This window comes from Sminthopsis crassicaudata, chromosome 4 (assembly GCF_048593235.1).
Source record: "Sminthopsis crassicaudata isolate SCR6 chromosome 4, ASM4859323v1, whole genome shotgun sequence".
NCBI classification, from domain to species: domain Eukaryota; kingdom Metazoa; phylum Chordata; class Mammalia; order Dasyuromorphia; family Dasyuridae; genus Sminthopsis; species Sminthopsis crassicaudata.
In genome coordinates, this window is record NC_133620.1 from 97,039,184 (window position 1) to 97,057,563 (window position 18,380).

At 41.4% G+C, this 18,380-nt stretch overlaps 1 protein-coding gene across 9 annotated transcripts in view; it reads left to right on the forward strand.

Annotated features, from left to right (window-relative positions):
- NAV1 (neuron navigator 1) overlaps positions 1-17,069 on the forward strand; it is a 349,961-nt gene extending 332,892 nt beyond the window's left edge. For 8 of the 9 annotated variants that reach the window (XM_074308764.1, XM_074308770.1, XM_074308771.1 and 5 more), the window contains 12 exons: positions 597-783; positions 872-1,040; positions 1,567-1,664; positions 1,988-2,083; positions 2,588-2,747; positions 3,053-3,288; positions 4,188-4,342; positions 4,494-4,565; positions 6,973-7,169; positions 7,687-7,805; positions 8,865-9,062; positions 10,705-17,069. In XM_074308764.1, the coding sequence (XP_074164865.1) occupies positions 597-783; positions 872-1,040; positions 1,567-1,664; positions 1,988-2,083; positions 2,588-2,747; positions 3,053-3,288; positions 4,188-4,342; positions 4,494-4,565; positions 6,973-7,169; positions 7,687-7,805; positions 8,865-9,062; positions 10,705-10,800 (1,783 nt within the window). In that variant the 3' untranslated portion in view covers positions 10,801-17,069. The remainder of the gene's footprint in view (positions 1-596; positions 784-871; positions 1,041-1,566; positions 1,665-1,987; positions 2,084-2,587; positions 2,748-3,052; positions 3,289-4,187; positions 4,343-4,493; positions 4,566-6,972; positions 7,170-7,686; positions 7,806-8,864; positions 9,063-10,704) is intronic. The other variant, XM_074308768.1, reaches the window with a different exon arrangement.
- The last annotated feature ends 1,311 nt before the right edge of the window (positions 17,070-18,380 follow it).

Below are 18,380 nucleotides of genomic sequence, written 5' to 3' on the forward strand. Positions count from 1 at the left end.
AGAGGGAAAAATTTGGAACAGAAAGTTTTGCGAGGCTTAATGTTGAAAAATTACCCGTGCATATGTTTTGTAAATAAAAAACTTTAAAAAAATAATTTGTCCAAGGTCACACAGCTAGTGAGTGTCTGATGCTGGATTTGAATTAAGGTGTTCCCAAGCTCTGGATTTGAACTCTGAGTTTCCTGACTCCAAGCCCAGAGTTCCCTATACTATTAAAATCACAGGTCCAGTCAATTACAATTAAGATAATAAATATATACATATGTGTGTGTTTACATATACTTGTATAGATACATGTTGTCTCCTTTGAAGGCAGAAACTTTCATTTTTGTCTTTGGGTCCCCAGTATCTGACATATAGTAGGTACTGAGCCACTGAAGGCCTCTGTGAATGCAATCTAGGAAAGTGCCAATAATAATTCCTGTACTAGTATAGGCGTAACGTCAATGATAGGGGTAGAATTCTCTTATCAGTGCTTTATAAACCTGGAGGTGCTGGGGACACGTCTATATCTTTGTCCCCCTAGAAACACCCTGAAATATCAGTATCACTGAAGGCAGTCTCTTTTCTGTCTCTTGCTCACTTATCCATTACAGTGCTATTCCCCACCAAAATAGGATGTTCCATGCCAACGAAGAAGAGGAGGAACCAGAAAAGAAAGAGGTATCAGAGCTGCGATCAGAACTGTGGGAGAAGGAAATGAAACTCACAGACATCAGATTGGAAGCTCTAAACTCTGCCCACCAACTGGATCAGCTCCGAGAGACTATGCATAATATGCAGGTTAGCCTAGGGGCAAATGTGGTGGGAGGAGTGGTTTGAGCCCCAGCAGCCTCTAACCCCACTCCATAACTGCCTCCTCTCTTCCCAGCTGGAGGTGGACCTTCTCAAGGCAGAGAATGACCGGCTGAAGGTGGCCCCAGGTCCCTCATCTGGTACCACTCCGGGGCAGGCCCCCGGTTCATCTGCTGCCTCATCCCCACGCCGCTCCCTGGGGCTGGCCCTAGCCCATTCCTTCAGTCCTAGCCTCACAGATACAGGTACCTGCTGGAGGATGAGAGAATTCAAGGGTAGGGAAAAGGAGGTGGCATCTTCTGTCCCTACTGTCCCACTTCCTGCAGGGAACCCAAGTCTCACTTAAATTTATTTCCTTCTTCCCTGGGGTTTGCTAAAATTTTAATGCTTCAAGATTTGCAAAAAAAAAAAAACTTTACTTATTTTATTTGAGCCTCACAACAACCCTACCCTGTTAAGTTGGTGCTATCATCTCCATCTTACAGATAAGGAAACTGAGGCTGTAAAAAGTTAAATGATTTGCAAAGGATTAAAATTCAAGCTTTCCTAATTCCAAGTCCAGAGTTCAAACCACTAAGTTTAGGGACTAGAAATCATTAGACACATTGGAGAGTTATCAACTCAGGTTATTTGCTTATTCTGTGCCTCAATTTTTTCTTTGGATAACTAGAAAAAAAAAATGAGGGGATTAATTAAAACAGCTGTGACAAACCTCAGAAAGGTAATGTGTTCAAAGAACTTTCACTCAGACTTTCCCATCAACCCCTACAGACCTGTCTCCCATGGATGGCATCAGCACCTGTAGCTCAAAGGAAGAAGTAACCCTTCGAGTAGTAGTCCGAATGCCACCTCAGCACATTATCAAAGGGGTAAGGAGTTGCCAGGGTTTGGGGGTAGAGTGGTAGGGAAGAGGCAGCTGCTTTGGGAAACCAGAACAATTCTCATTTACATCCAAAAAACCTCCAAAACGAAACCCTCAAATCTGCTTTCCCATTAATTAGAATGTGAGCTCATTGTGGTCTAGAACTGTTTCATTTCTATTTTTTGTATCCTTAGCCACCCAGTGGCACATAGTAGGAGCTTTAAAATGCCCGTTGAATGGAGACTCTTGGAGCATTACAAACTAGAGCTTTCCCCTTTTGGAAGCTTCCCCACAATACTAACTGGACTCTACTTTTTACTGGGCTTTCAGGACTTGAAACAGCAGGAATTCTTCTTGGGCTCAAGCAAGGTTAGTGGCAAAATTGACTGGAAGATGCTGGATGAAGCCGTTTGTCAAGTGTTCAAGGTAAGATAAATCAGTAGCTTCGTCCCACTAGGGGGAATCATTCACTCTCCAAGTCCTGAACTGTGGTATCTCTAAGTTACCTAAGACCATAGATGTTTATGTTTTATCAAGAGTACTCAGTGTGGTTCACAGCATAGTTTTTTCACTTTTTTGTTGCTTGCTTGCATTTTGTTTTCTTTCTCATTTTTTTTTCCTTTTTGATATGATTTTTTTATGCAGCATAATTGTGGAAATATGTATAGAAGAATTGCACATATTTAACATATATTGGATCACTTGCCATCTAGGGGAGAAGGGTAGGGAAAAAAATTTGAAACACAAGGTTTTGCAAGGGTGAATGTTGAAAATTATCTATGCATGTGTTTTGAAAATAAAAAGCTTTTTTAAAAAGAGTGCTCAGGAGAGATGTTGATGTTTGAATGCCCCATCTCAATCATCTTTAATCCTTTCCTTTGTCCCTTCTTCTTTATCTTTTACTGTATTCATCCTTGTCCCTTTTCTTAGGATTATATTACCAAGATGGACCCAGCTTCCACACTGGGCTTGAGCACTGAATCAGTGCACGGCTACAGCATCAGCCATGTGAAGCGGGTGTTAGATGTAGAGCCCCCAGAACTACCGCCATGCCGTCGGGGTGTCAATAGCATCGCCGTCTCACTCAAAGGTCAGTCCTTTCATCAGGGTACAGGTAGTGTGGAGTGGGAGCATTAGTACCTTCCCTCTGATACCTCTTCTTGAGCCCTACCTATAAACCTAAATCCTAAATCTGTTTCTCTCAGTACAGTGTGTCTCTCAGAATCTGGTGTCCTAGTTCTAGGCTTCTTCTCTGGAAGCCTTCCATGAAGCCTCGAGGGAAAATGACTTTAAGCTCCTCAGGAAACCTCCTGGATGAAGGATGTGTAAGCCCTTCTGGGGTCACTTCATTCCTTAAGATTCTAACCTCGGCTTCTCTTTCCTTGGTGGGCACAGGTCTAAAGGAAAAGTGTGTTGACAGCCTAGTATTTGAGACACTGATCCCCAAGCCCATGATGCAACACTACATCAGCCTGCTTCTCAAGCACCGACGTCTCATTCTCTCGGGCCCCAGTGGTACAGGCAAGACCTACCTGACCAACAGGTTGGCTGAGTACCTGGTAGAACGCTCAGGCCGAGAGGTCACCGAGGGCATCGTCAGCACCTTCAACATGCATCAGCAGTCTTGCAAGGTACCTGCTCCCAGGACTCCCTATAAGTGTTGGCTCACTTGGCCAAACTCATCCCAAATTCAATGTTAACCTAAAGTCTCATCCCCTAAACACTACTCCCTTCCCCATTTTCTCTGCCTTACTCTTTTCCTCCTTTCCTGGGCCTTGATTTCCTTATCTGAAAAATGAGTTGGCCACATTTCTTTTTTGTTTCCCTTTCTTTTCATGCCCCTTCTTCCTCACTCTAATTTCCTGGTGAGGGATTTATATCCTTCCTCTCCCCTCTACTCTATCTTATCTCCTCTATTGCCATTTGGTTCTTCTTTAACCCTACCCTCTGCCATAATTCCTAACCCCCTCACTTCTTCTTTTCCTTTCCTGTCCTCCTTGGGATCATTCCTTTCCCCAGAATTTCTGTGAAACAACACAGAGAGCTAGACATAAGACAGTTAACCCCTTGGATGTGGTTCAAATCTAATCTTTTATAATAATAGCTAGTTTTTATAAGGCATGCTAACATTTTGCAAAGTATTTTGCATTCATTATAACATTTGATCTCTATCAGGATAGGCAGTACAGGTCCCATAAGAACCCCAGGAAATTGTATTAATGCTGATACTCCTGAGGGACTTGGAGATCATAGCTTAGGATACCAGAGAATCTGTTTCTGCTTAGAACTCTCCAGGTTCACCAAAATGACCCACAATTAACATAGCCTTCCCAGGATCCTTAGGACCAAGGATGAGTTAGGTGGGAAAGGATCCCAGTTCTACCATTATCAACCCCCAAAAGATGCCCACATGAAAATATTTCTCATCATAGCATGTGATGCTAGTTCTTTGGCTTAAAATATTTAGTTCTGGAATAGTCATGAGGATATATTTCTTGAGATTTCACCCACTCTTTCCCTTTCCCCCCAGGATCTACAATTATACCTCTCCAACCTAGCTAACCAGATTGATCGGGAGACAGGCATTGGGGATGTGCCCCTGGTGATTCTGCTGGATGATCTGAGTGAGGCGGGATCCCTCAGTGAACTAGTCAATGGAGCTCTTACTTGCAAATACCACAAATGGTGAGCCAAGGCCATGAGTAAACACATACTTATGGGAAGCTCGGCTTCTGTGTCCATCAGCTTTCTCTCTGTGATATTGGTACAACAAGGAGCAACATCTGAAACAAATTCATGTTTGTTTCTCTGTCTCCCATTCTCCTTTTCTCCACAGCCCCTATATCATAGGTACAACCAATCAGCCTGTGAAGATGACTCCTAACCATGGTCTGCACTTAAGCTTCAGGTAAGGATCCTACTCCTGGGCCTGGGTAGACAATCAATGTCCTTTTCCATCTCCCAATTTCCCTCCATCCATCTCTCCTTTCCTACTACCCATCATAAAGAACTTGTATTCTAGAAGTTGTAGCCAAAGAGGTTGGAGACAGCAAAAGAAAAGAAGCAAACAGAGAGAGCTCTTAATGTTAGAGAAAATCTACCCATTTCAATAGTGTCAAAGAGACCAATGAAAAAGAAGTAAACCCTCTTAGTAAGAAAAATCATGGGGTTACAACAGGGGCTACCAAATAATGGCCTGAGGGCCAAATCCATCCTATCATCAGGGTTTTTTTTTAATAGCCCAAGCTAAAAAAAATTTTTTTTTACATTTTTAAATAGAGTAAAGCATTATTTAAAATATAAAAGCCATTCTTAACTCACAGACTGTTCAAAAAATAGACTGGTTTTATCCCATTGCCTCTAGTTCACCAATCCCTGGGTTAGAGTTAGCCCTGTCATATGGATTCTCGACTACTTCTGTTCTGAGGACAGGATATTAATATCTAAAAAGGATTATCTAAGTGAAATAAATTCATTTCCACAAACATTAAAATCCTACTATCAATGGAAGGTACTGTGCTAAGCATGGAACACAAAGATAAAAAACAGCACATTCCTGGCCCTCAATTATATTATAAGGGATGAGGGGAGAAGATATACACATGAATAAGTATAATGCAAGATAAACTGTGATTAGAAAGAGGGCTAGACAAGATACACAAAGGAAAATTGTGGAAGGAAAGAGATTGTTTTAGTTGGGGGAATAAGAGAATGGCTTCATGAAGTAGACTGGCACTGAGTTAGGTATGGAAGAAGGCAAAGCATTTCAATAAGCACAGACATGGAAGGATTTTGTGTGTGTGTGTGTTCCCGACAAAGAGGTGGGAAAATGAGTAGAAAGTGGGAAAACAGAAAGAGCAAGTGTAGAGACAATCCTTTCCAAAGAAGTAAAAAAAAAGTAGAAATATAGAATGACAATTTAAGAAGTTTGCAGAATCAAGAAAAAAATATATTTAGAGCACAGAGATCTGAATGTATATCTGTATGCATATAAGAAGGATCCAAGAGAGAAGAAGACAGCAAATATTGATAAGAGACCATCAGTCCAAGGTTCTGAGAATAACTGGGAAAGAAACTAGATTAAAGATATAAGTAGAAATTTTAATCTTTTCCAAGAAGAGGACTACCTTACTCTCTGAGACTGGAGAGGAGAGGAGGAAAAGAATAGAGAGGTTTTTCAGGTTCAGAGATGAATTCATTTTGGAAGAATTCAATCATGGTCAAGGATGCTAGGAAATTTCCTGGAAGAGAATGGGGTGGGGTGGGGTTAGAATTGGGGAACTGAGAGATTTTAGAATTGCTGTGTAGCATGATAATTGTGGAAATATATATAGAAAAACTACATATTTAATCTATATTGTATTACTTGTTGTTTGAGGGGGAAGAGAAAGAAGAAAATTAGGAACATAAGGTTTTGCAAGAGTAAATGTTAAACTATCTTTGCATGTATTTTGCAAATAGAAAGAAAATAGATTTTTAAAAAATTATTTAAAAAAAGAATTGCTACTATAGAATTATCAATTAGAAATGAATGCCATAGATCCCAGATCTTTACTACACACACCTTGTGTGCCAGACACTGTGCTAGTGGTTAGAAATAAAAACACAAAAGTGAATATAAACACCTCCCTCAAGGTGCTTATAACAGGGAGACAATACATATAGGAGAACGGTGTCCAGCAAAGGATGCTCTTTAGTCTAGGTAGTTCAAGAGATTATAAGTAGATCCATGGGACATTCAAGATTGTTATAACATTGTATATGATCATCACCATCCTTTTTGTGATGATTATTGATTTAATGATTGTTCCTAGAGTAAAAAATGGAATAGAATGGATATATATATGCAGGGTATATAGCTAGATGCTCCCTGGTGAAAAACACCTTGGTGTCCTAGGGGAGGACTGGTTGGAATGTGTAATATAGTCTAGGAATCTAGTATATTAGGAATCATTAGTACATCTAGGAATCTAGAGTACATTAGGAATAATTAGTACATCTAAGAATCATTAGTACATTAAGATGAGTTTTCACTATTTCACTTACTGTCAGGAGGCATCAGCTCCAGAGCTACAGAAGGGGGACAGCAACAGGACAAATAAAATCTTTGGGTAAGCTATTAGATGGGTAGATGAAATAAAAGCCTAAAGTGCTCATGGCCCCAGCTCAGAATCTCTACTCTCCTATTAGTATCTGAAAAGAGACCAAGGAGGTTTTAATGGGTAGTGGTCAGAGTAGAAAATGGATAGATGGATGGATCCTAGCCCTGGTCCTCCAGAGCCCTTCTAACCTGTTCTCTTCTTTCCTGGTGGTAGGATGCTGACGTTTTCCAACAATGTGGAGCCAGCTAACGGCTTCCTGGTGCGTTACCTGAGGAGGAAGCTGGTAGAATCAGACAGTGATATCAATGCCAACAAGGAAGAGCTTCTTCGAGTGCTGGACTGGGTGCCCAAGCTGTGGTATCATCTCCATACGTTCCTAGAGAAACACAGCACTTCAGACTTCCTCATAGGTATTGGGAATCATATGTCCTCTTGGCTTTTGTGGAGAAGATCTCTTTTTACCTTTTTTCTGTAAGAGCATGACTTTTCCTTTCTTCCTGGAATCTCCAGCATTTAAGCAGGTCATGAAGGCCTCCTGGTGCCATATTAAGGTCCAGTCAGCTTTTTAACCAGTGTTCATTAAATACCTAGACATCTGGCTATGATCAAGCCATTTCTATCATCTCAATGAGTCCCCGTCCGTCAGTTTTCCCATCTATAGAAAAGGGAGGCAGGAAAAGAAAGTATAGGAAGCTAAGGTATTTTAAAGTATGTTAAACTCCATTTACCTCAAAAATGTAGACCATTGATTGACATGATATCTAGGAGATGATTCCATTTACTCACTTCTACCCCAACTCTATTTTCCTGAATCCTTTGAAGACCAAATCCTTCTAGACCTAATATGGAGGAGAATAAAAGAATAAAGGGGTGCAGCAAACAGGGTCCTTAGCCACTCTCATCACAATCTAATTTCTTTTCCCTTAGGTCCATGCTTTTTCTTGTCCTGTCCAATTGGCATTGAGGACTTCCGCACTTGGTTCATTGACCTATGGAACAATTCCATCATTCCTTACCTGCAGGAAGGGGCCAAAGATGGGATCAAGGTAAGACTCTTCCCACTCTCAACCTCTGATTCCAATCCTATTCCAAGATTAGACCTCTCCCAACTGGATTGATATATAAATCCCTACAATATCGGAGCATAAGACTTGAATCCTGTGTGAAATTATTAATGAAGGGGAATCATGGGTGTTTGATTGGCTGAATTGCTCCCCTTACTGCTTCTGTCTGACAATTCAATTTAACAAATATTTGTCATTTACCAGAGAGCATTGCACTAGTAGTTGAAACAAATAGTTTAAGCAGATGCTTACCAAAATCATGTAATTTAGCCTCCCTGAGTCTGAGCTAGACCCAAACTACTCTCTAGGAGTGAAATAATTTTTTTAAAAACAGTGAATCAGAAGTCAGGTGACCTAAAAGACCCAATGGATCTGGGTTCATCCATTAATTTGCCATTAGATAATGGTCAAGTCTCTTAGCTTCACTGGTCTAATTTCTTTATCTGCAAGTTAGAAATAATAATTTTTGCCTTATCCTCCTTACTGAATTCTTTCCAAGATGAAATGACATATGTAGAAGCATTTGGGGTGGGGGGCAGTTAAGATCTAACCAAAAACTAGATTTTTACTATTGGATAACTCTAACATTGGATGAACCAATTAGCAAGACAAAGTTATTTCTGAACTTCATTTTCATCCTCTGTAAAATGAGGGAATTGAATTTTTAAGTTCTCTAAGGTTCCTTATAACAGCCAGCATTTCAATGAATCTATAAATAGATTGTCATTGGTCAAGTCTGATGTATTAACATAATTTGTTTTTGAGGTAACTATCTCTCAGTATGTTTCCAGGATATCACCATTACCATAATATTTATTTATGTAGTTATTTGCTTGCTTATTTGATCATTTATTTCTTTAGAAAGTTCATTGTTTCTTTTCTATTTCCCAAATTGGGCAAAAGGAAAAAGGCCAAGGTCGGGGAGGTTTCAGGGCTCAGATTCTGAAAGAGTTCAAATTCTCCATGGGAACCAGAAAAAGACTTTGAAGTCACAAATCTATGTGAACAATAGTTTTGATGATCTTATCTCTTTCCCTCCAGGTCCATGGACAGAAAGCAGCTTGGGAAGACCCAGTAGAATGGGTTCGAGACACTTTGCCTTGGCCCTCAGCCCAACAGGACCAATCAAAGCTGTATCATTTGCCTCCACCTAGTGTAGGCCCTCACAGCACAGCCTCACCTCCCGAGGAGCGAACTGTCAAGGATAGTACCCCCAGTTCTCTAGACTCAGACCCTCTGGTAAGTAAAGGTCCCTAATGGGAGAATGAGAGGAACAAATATGACTCACATATACTCTGATGACACAATGAAAATGTCAGACTCCTGGGCCAGGGGAAAGAAAAGCTCTGAATCTTTCTTGGAAAAATAATTTTTAAAACTTCTGACAAACTCAAGTAGATACTAGGCTTAGAGGAGTATTAAGTACATATTAGGGTCCCTTTAATTCTTATTGCCACCCAGATACTTACCCCAAAAATCTGAGCCTTGAAGGTTGCTTCAGCTAGGTATCTCCCAGAATTATAAAGTTGCAAGGGCCCACAGCAGATGGGATTTCATTTACCCTAGCAGAAACAAAGTAATGTCTATCTCCTTTGGGAGATCATTTCAATTCAAACGGCATTATTAAGTACCTAAATATATGCCAGTTGCCTCATTAAGAAGGAAAGAGACTCCTAAGGCTCTCTTCATCTATTAGGAATTGTATCCTATATTAAGTCTAAATCTCTGGTGGTCTTAAAGGAATTATCTATTATTGCAACCCCAGTTAAAAAACAAATTTTGTTAAAGAATGCTTGCAAATTTTTAATTAAAAAAATTAAAATTAAAAAATAAAGACTGTTTGCATAATCACTTTTTTTTTCCTGAGGCAATTGGGGTTAAATGACTTGCCCAGGGTCACATAGCCACAACATGTTAAGCAACTAAGGTCAGATTTTAACTCAGCTCCTCTTAACTTCAGAGCTGGTGCTCTATCCACTACACCAACTAGCTGCCCTTTGCATGATCACTCTTTACTAATCTTGGAGATTGTTCCTAAGTGGTTATTGCTAGAAGTAACAGAAGGGTTCTTGGCTATCCTTAGCTATAGAGAAGAGGGTAGTTATTATCAAATTATCTAAAAATGAGGTTGGATATTCCTCATAGCATGCTAAGGAGTTTGGACCTGTGGCTAGAATAGTACTGAGAGAAATGATTATGATATAAACAAAATTTATTTGAATGGGCATAGCTCCCATTGTAATATTAATTCTTTCATTAACTGAAGAAAGCACTTTTTCAACCTTACATTATTATAGAAATATTGGTTATAATTAAGCTTCTTAAAGTCAGGGACCATAATTTATTTTTGAATCTCACACAAAAGTATAACACAGTACCTTCAATATTATAAGCAATTAGTATATGTAAATCTTGCAAGTGCAGATTTGCATATATAAATAAAACTGAAGGGCGGAAGGCAACTGATGAACAAGCTTTAGAGCAGGGCTTCTTAAACTTTTTCTACTCATGACCCCCAAAATAATTTACAGAAATGTATGTATAGGTATATGTGAATTTATTTAAATTTAAGTATGTAAAGGTATATATGAATTTATTTAAATTTAAGTATATAAAGGCATAGATAGATAGATAGATATAGATATATAAAAATAGGCATACAAATCAAACATTTATTGATAACAAATCCCAATTTTATGATCTCTGTTATAAGATCCCATTTGGGATCATAAACCAGTGTAAGAAGCTGGGTTCTGGATATCTTCTATTGTTGCCATCTTAGATATGTTGGGTTCAGGATTAGGATTCTTGACTTCTCTCCCCCAGGTCCAGACTGTGAAAGCCTGCCACTATTTTAACTATCCATTCTTGCTTTCTTCAGATGGCCATGCTGCTGAAACTCCAAGAAGCTGCCAACTATATTGAGTCTCCAGACAGAGAAACCATCCTGGATCCAAACCTCCAGGCATCACTTTGAGGACCTAGCCACTGCTGTTGCCCCAGAGAGCAGAGTGAGCCGGCCTCAGCTATGTCAGCTCTTCCTCCTCCTCTTCTTTCAGAGCACCCATCTACAGCCCAGAAAAGTGAACTGGAGGGAGTTGGTGGGAGGGGAGGGGCAGGCTTTCTGGTGCTGCACCTTCGAGGACTTCCTAGGGTTGGTGGGGTGGGGTAAGGGGAGCTTGTTCCTCTGGATAAAAGACTGACCTCCTCTCAAGACTTTGGGGAGAGGGGGAATTCTGGGAGGTTTTTTTTTCCTTGGTTTTCTGTCTGACTACAAACTCTTGGGTTTTATGGGCAGGTGACAAAGCATCAGGAGAAACTTACAGCAGTTTCTAGCCAATTATGAACAGTTGTGTGGGAAATGGTCCTATGAAGTGGAATCCAGGGCCTGGGGAGCAGGAGCTCCCCAAATTCTCTCCCAGCCTCTTCCCAACCCTACTGCCACTGCCAGCAGCTCTCCCCCAGAGACCTGGATGGAGCCTAGAAAAAAGAAGCATGTGGTTTAAAATTTTTTTTAAATAAAGGTTTTAATTCTGTTGATAAAGGGTTAAAAATCAAATGGAAAAGATGAAGCTGGAGAGGGGAAACAATTGTCAAGGTAGAGAGAGAGCTGCCTGCTCCCAACCCCCTTGATGACCTACAGAATGTCCTCAAGATGGCTGTCAACATATACCCTGCCAAGCCACAGACACAACACCCCTCCATCTGGCCCTCAAAGAAGGACTGTTAGTTCTGTCTTTGTACCCTCTAATTTAATATGCATGAGGACAGCCAATAAACCCTGCCTTTTATTTCGTTTTTCTCCCACTTATCTATTTATTTTTTTCCTTTCCCCTCAAGACTGAATGGTTCTTGGGTTCCTTTCCAAATTTTAGTATGGATTTTCTGAGGGCTTTCTTTGGGCACCAACTAAGCTTCCCTGCCATGTTATCTAGTTCTGGTGTCCTCACAGCTCATGAGGAGGCCTGGAGTGGTGGAGGACCAAGCTGAAGGGACCAGAGGACCACTTCCTTCTCTCAAGAAAGCACAAGATCTAAATGGAAGCTTCAGTTCTAGCCTAGAATGGAGAGTCCAACCATCAAGCTGGAAGCTCAGCCCTGTTCTTCCCCATGGACTGGACTACAGAACTGGAAGAACTATGATTCTCAGGTGCCCAATCAAGACCAAAATCCCCTGGCCATCACCCACCCATCTTCAGACAGTTCAGCAGTTGGAGACAGCGTCCAGTCATTGCAGAAAATTGACAGAGCTGGGAAGAATAGTGGATGGGAAGGGAACATCTGTCACTTAAAAAGTGCTGAAGATGCCCCTTTCTTTGTTGCGCCAGAGGTTCTGACAGGTTGAAGAACCTGGAACCAGTGTGTACCTCTTCACTACCTGGGCCTTGAAAGCTAGCAGAGTTCAAATTCTAAGGAAACCGTTTCATATGCACCCTAGAGAGCAAACAAGAAAAGAATCCTTCAATTGGACATAATGGTTTGTTGGGGTTTGAAGACTCAGAACCAAAGCCTGAAAGACTGTAGGATTGTGAGATAACTCTCTTGAGTATAAGAAAATTCCCTTCTTGTTATATCTTAAAGGCTCCAAGAGCACCAAGGCCCAAGCTCCAGCTTCCTAGCATAGCCAATGTTTCTGGCTTTACACATTTATCCATTCAACAAATATTTTGCCTACATGTCACTGCTCAACAACGGGCCTGGACCTGGTTTACCCTCCAAGGTTCCCAAGGAGTAAAAGTTCACCTAAATCAGGAGGGATCCAAACATGGACCATTCTCTCCTGCTGCCTCTCCTCCCCCACAAGCCAGTGGCGTTCCAACAAGTCTTTGGGCTTCAACATTCAGCTCAGATGCTTCACTGCTCCTAACAAGAGGCTCCTCTGCACCCTTTATTCACAGTCACACCCATCAGTCACCAGGGACTCCACTGCTGAGCCCCATCATCGCTATTGCTGCTGCTGCTAATTCCCTGATCTGTGAAGACACCTGACCAACACAGCTTAATTTATGCAATTCTGTAACGGGAAGAGGCTCTTTGTCCAAGGATGGTGCTGAAATCACTGCCTTAAAGACCTCTGCTGTGCAGAGAGGGGGATGCCCTTGAGCTGCTTGTTCCAGCTCAGAAGGAAAGGGGATAAGAGATAGGCTCTGGCTGGCTGGCAGCTTCTGAGCCCTTCCTGGAGCTCCAGCTCCAACCAAGGCTTAGCTATCTAAAGTTGCCTAATATGGGTGGAAGGAGCAATTAGCCCCTTCGCTTCTGGTGCTGTTTAGCCAATGCCTTCTGACCTAGATTCTTACTGGCCAATTGAGAGAAAGAAGAAATGAGAAGCCTCCTTTTTTTTCCCCCCCAGACATGCCCTCCAAGGAAATTCCAGTCTCCCAGGTAACCATGGATACAGCCCTGGATCTCTTTTGATTCCTTAGCAGATAGGGTCACAAAAGCCTCTCTTGCTGTGATTTCCCATCTTTGTTCTATTCCTGGGATCTGTGCCCCACCTCTGCTCTCAGTCTTCTGCTGCATTCAGCCCAGGTCTCCTGCTGTCCCACCCTAGGGTGAGTGTTTCTCCCACAAGGGGAAAGATCTGACATCTGCAGAATTCTCTCAGGAGCCTGGGACCCTGTTTACAGTTGCACATCTGGGCCCCTCACTGGGAGGGATCAATCATCTTGCAGAGAAAACTTAGACATGGTGGTAGCTGCAAAAGGTTGAGCCTCCTCATGGTGCTATAATTCCCTGGGATGCTCACCCCAGACTTTGCTGCAGAGACAGAGAGAACTTGATGTCTCCCTCACTGCCCAAGAGTACATGATAGGAGCAGACCTACAACATCCCTTTTAGCTAGGTCCCTACTTCCCTGCTCAGGCCATAGGGATCCTATCTTTAGGAGAGGAAAAGTTGGACTCTGGTCCTCAGGCACCTTCAGGAGATACTAATCTGTCATGGGTCCTCCTCTCCCTTTTTCCTGGAAGCCTTGAGTTGGGTAGGAAATTACCTCTATGATTTCTATACCTGGCACCTTCTTTGGGGGAGAGCCACAGTCCTGGGAGAGGTAACATCCTCTCTGCTGTGGATGGAGATGTCCAATAAGTGATATGATCCAGCTTTTTTTCTTTGCCCTTGGCTTTAAAACTACAAAAGACTTCTGGGTTAGTAGGGGCAAGTATGGGATGTATCTGTTTGCTGCTTTCCTGTATTCTGAAACCTCATCACGGAGACTTTTCAAAGAATCCACAAAAAGAAACCACAAATTGTGCAGCTCTAAGGTGCTCATTTCTCTGTCTTTGTATAAATGTGTGTGCTTGTATCCTTGTTGTGTAAATCCACCATCATGGAGCCACACATGGAATTAGAGGCTGGCAGGGAGAAGGAAGCTGCTAATGGTCTGTGAGTGACCCCTACTATGAAATTTCTACCAACTGGTTCAGTGCCAGAGTTCCCTCATAAATTGTCAGAATTTCCCACAACCCAAGCTACTATCCTTAGGGACGGAGAAGTTTTTTCTAATAGCTTCCCGCCTTCTTCTGGTTAATAAGTTCCCAAAGATTGTGAACTTTCCCTCTTTCCATCTCCAGAAGAATGCTGATGTTTTTTCAGTGGCCTAAAGGGTAAACTTCATTTTCTACAGGTTCTCTAGGAGGAAGGAATGACTGACCCCAGTCTCTTAATAAAAACTCTTTCCACAACAGCTCCATCCATTTCTAGCATGAAATTTTACTCACTTTGTAGGAAGGTAGTAGAATTCAGGTCTGGAACCAAGGAGGCTACAATATTGAACTGTAAGGAACCTAAGCATCCAAGGCAGTACTTAGCACAGTAGAGACTTTCTCAATTTCCTCAATCTTGCCCACATCTAATAGAGGGATTATTATGAGAGAATTGAGTCCTCATTCTTCTTTTCACTATCTTGTCCTGGTCATCCTCAATGCCATCTGAGTAGTAAAAGGAACTCAAAAACATGCACATTGATGAGTTATTTCTTAGTTGAATCTAGAGACGCCAGATCCTAGTACACAAGCATCATACCTAAGGTTCTAGCTAGAAAATTCAGCCTTGTAACAACATAAGACTTGTAACAAGCCTTAGGTAGGTAATTAAATGATGGGAAATGAGAAGATAGAGGTCCCAAGATAATCATTCAGAAGTAGGTCATTCATATATATCCCTGTATCCACAGTCAAAAGAAGCACATTAAAGCAATTAAGTGAAAGTGCCAACTCTATTCTCTCTGTAAGGGCATGGCTCTGCAAAAAAGGTTCCATTAAATGCCAGGCTTTCCAAGCATCTTCCCAAGCATGATTGTGGTTCCCAGGAAAGAAGGAGACAACTATAAAATGTGTTCAATCACAGTCTTGAGGGAAATGAAAAAAAAAAAAAAGTACAAGTTTAAGGTGGCTTTCAGGTGACCAGGGAAAACTGAAAAAGAGTTTGAATTTGAGTCCTGATTTTCTGCACATGGAGTTCTTAGTTCTTTTTTAAGGAGAATCTGCCTGTGACCCTCTGCTGTCTTGAATATTTTTTTCTTCCCAATGTGCCATGAAGAATGTTGTGTTGCCAGGTTGGCCATGGGACTAGGAGAAAGTCCATGGATGTATAATTTAGCTCTTTAGTATTTATAGGGAACTGTGAGTACTACACAGTCCCCACATCGAGAGACTTAAGGACCATCAGTGAGAAGGTCCAAGATTCCAATTCTGAAGCCACACTTTTAACCCATATCCTTTTTTTATTTTTTTAAGAGACCACAAGGCAAGAGAGTATTCATATTTGTCTCTGATAAACATTAGTGGTCTAGATAGGAATGACAACAGCCCTATTCTGAGAGGGATCTTACCCAAAAGTACCCTTTACTTTTCCTCAGCCCTCTCTGCTGTACTTATTCAGGGCCTTTTTCTGGTCCTACTATTATAAGTTAGCAAAACTTCACAGGGCTAACATTTCTACAAGACAGTCATCTCTCCCAATTTCTTGTCCCTTTTCCCTTTGGAGGTTTCAGAGACTAACACTGGATGGGAGGGAGGATTCCATCAGAACCTCATTACCCAGAACAGTTGGCTAACCTATTGGGTCCCTCTCCAACACCAGCCTTCTTTAAAAGGCATTAGATCAGCCTAGGGGAATGGAGTCAGGATCCCTCCATCTTTTATCCTCCTCATACCAGAAGCAGGATGTGAAGTTAGGTAGCCAAGAGTATGGTTCAGATATTTTGGTAGAATTTATTGGTTTGGTTTGATTTGGTTTGGTTTTGAAATCTGAAAACAGCTTCTTATCCCAAATTTATAGTCTTTTAAGCTAGTGGGCCCATGAGGAAGAGTAGGAGAAATAGTTTAATCTGAGCTTTAAATTAGAAGATATTCCCAAGTGAAGAGTTTTTGGCCACAAGACAGATACTCTTAGAACCCACTTGTGTTTTGAGCACTGGTATTATAAGAGTCTGAGGGGAAAGAGTTTTGAAGCTCCAAGAATAGTCAGTGAACTTGGCAAATTGCACTAAAAACACCTTTTTCCTCCCCAAAAGGCACATGACAGCACTTGGGACACTTCCCTTGCCATAAGAGCTTCCTACTTTGCTGCAGCCTCTCTGAGGCTAGGGGGAGGGAATGATTGGATGAGAATTCCTAGAATCCCCAGCCAGTCTCTTGGGCTACTGCTGCGCGGTGGCTCATTTCCCAACATTAGCTTTTTTTTCTAGAACAAGATAAAAACTTTTTTAAAATAAATCCACCTCCACCCCCCACTAGACCTTATCCTGTTTTAGATGCACTGCTTATTTGATGGAATCTGTTTCTCAAATGCATGGTATTCCTCAAGCATAGGGCAAGTGGGACAGGCCAGGGAGCTTTTGTAACATTTTTTAAAAAAATCTATTGGGAGCAAAAGCCCAATCAACAGGTCTCCAGATCTGTGTGTCTCTCTGTGTGTGTTTTTTCTCTCATTTGTGCTCCCTTTATTCCTTTTCTTCCACTTTGCTTTTTATATCTGATATAAAGAAAGCAACATTGAACCTGGAAAGCAAATTGATGTATATAGTTGCGGTAACAATCATGAAAAGAGCTGGGCTGTCCCCATAGCAACCTGTTTTTAATAAGAAATTGATTAAAAATCAAATCCATGCCAGGGTCAGCTGGAGAGGCCATCACCACCAAAGCCTCTCCTGGCTGCCCTCCCTCTACCCCAGGCATGTCTCCTCCCAGCTGGATTCATCTGTCTGATACCATTTGAGTTTCAATAAAGTTATCTCCTGTATTGTCCAATGAATGTCTCTCTAATCTTTTTCTCTATAAAATTTTCAGCCTATTCCTTGTGTCCCTGGGTAAAGATTCAAAGATGTCATTTGCCTTGATTTCCTAAGGTTGCTAGATGAAGTGAGCTGCCTCGATATGCCCGATCCTCAAAAACTAAGTGAACAAGTCTTACAGTCCATATAAGATGACCACCTGCTCTTTTCAATCAGGGAGTGTGAACATGGAATCCACCATGAATCCTCCTTTGAAATTTAAAGCATCTGGGCTGAGAATTCCATACATCCCTGAATGCCCATTTCCCTCAAGAAGACCCACAAGTTTGGGTAACTAGGTGGCTCAGTAGATGGGGTACCACCTCTGGAATCAGGAGAACCTTAGTTCAGATTTGACTCCAGACAAGTAATAGCTGTTTTTCCTGGACAAGTCACTTAATCTTGATTGCCTTAAAACATACATATACATATAAGCACACACACACAAGTGTCTAGGCTTCCTTAACTTTTCTCCTTTAAAATACACTGCTGTATAAAAACAAGAACCTGCCTAATTGAGTTCACATCCCCATGAACAGTCATGGAAAGGAAATAACCAATCCCCTAAACACTGTTAGACAAAAGGGGTCTTCTCCTTTCTCTTATAAAGTTGCCATAGCAACGCTGCCCATTTATGCTAGGCAGGTTGGGGGAAAACAGCACCAGGAATTTTAGGTCATTGAAGCAGGGAGTGAAGGGATTATTCTTTTGAAATAGTACTCAAAGGAACACAATGCCATACAATGTGCCACACAATGCAGCACTCAGAGTTCTAAAAGAACGGTTTAGAAACAAGCTTCACTAGTTTCTTGGGCATGAAAATTAAAGCTCTTCACCTAACCAAAGCATTTAGCTTCGTTAATCAGTTTCTGAGAAACTTTTCCTCTTTCCTCCAGTTGTCCTCAATACTTCATTGCCATCAAAACACATTACTCCAATTCCTTGTATTTTTTTTGTTCCCTTCTTCTGCATTTTAACTTTGTTCACACATTTCTTCTGCCATGGACCTCTTTGTGGGCCTCTGATTTTTCTTGACCTAAATCCCCAGATCTCCTAATCAAGTCCCTCTTGACCTACTGTTTCCAGAAGCAAAATGCCTCAAGAAATTTTCTCCCATACTCCCAGTTAAGTGTGTTGTCACCTTAGAATGACCCAGAACATACTCGGGGTGAAAGAATTGGATCTTTCCCTAGAATCAGACAGCACTGGCCCTTAGGACCAAGAATTATTGCTTCCTACTCAGCTGTTATCGTGTCAGCCAAATTGGACAATATCACTATTGTA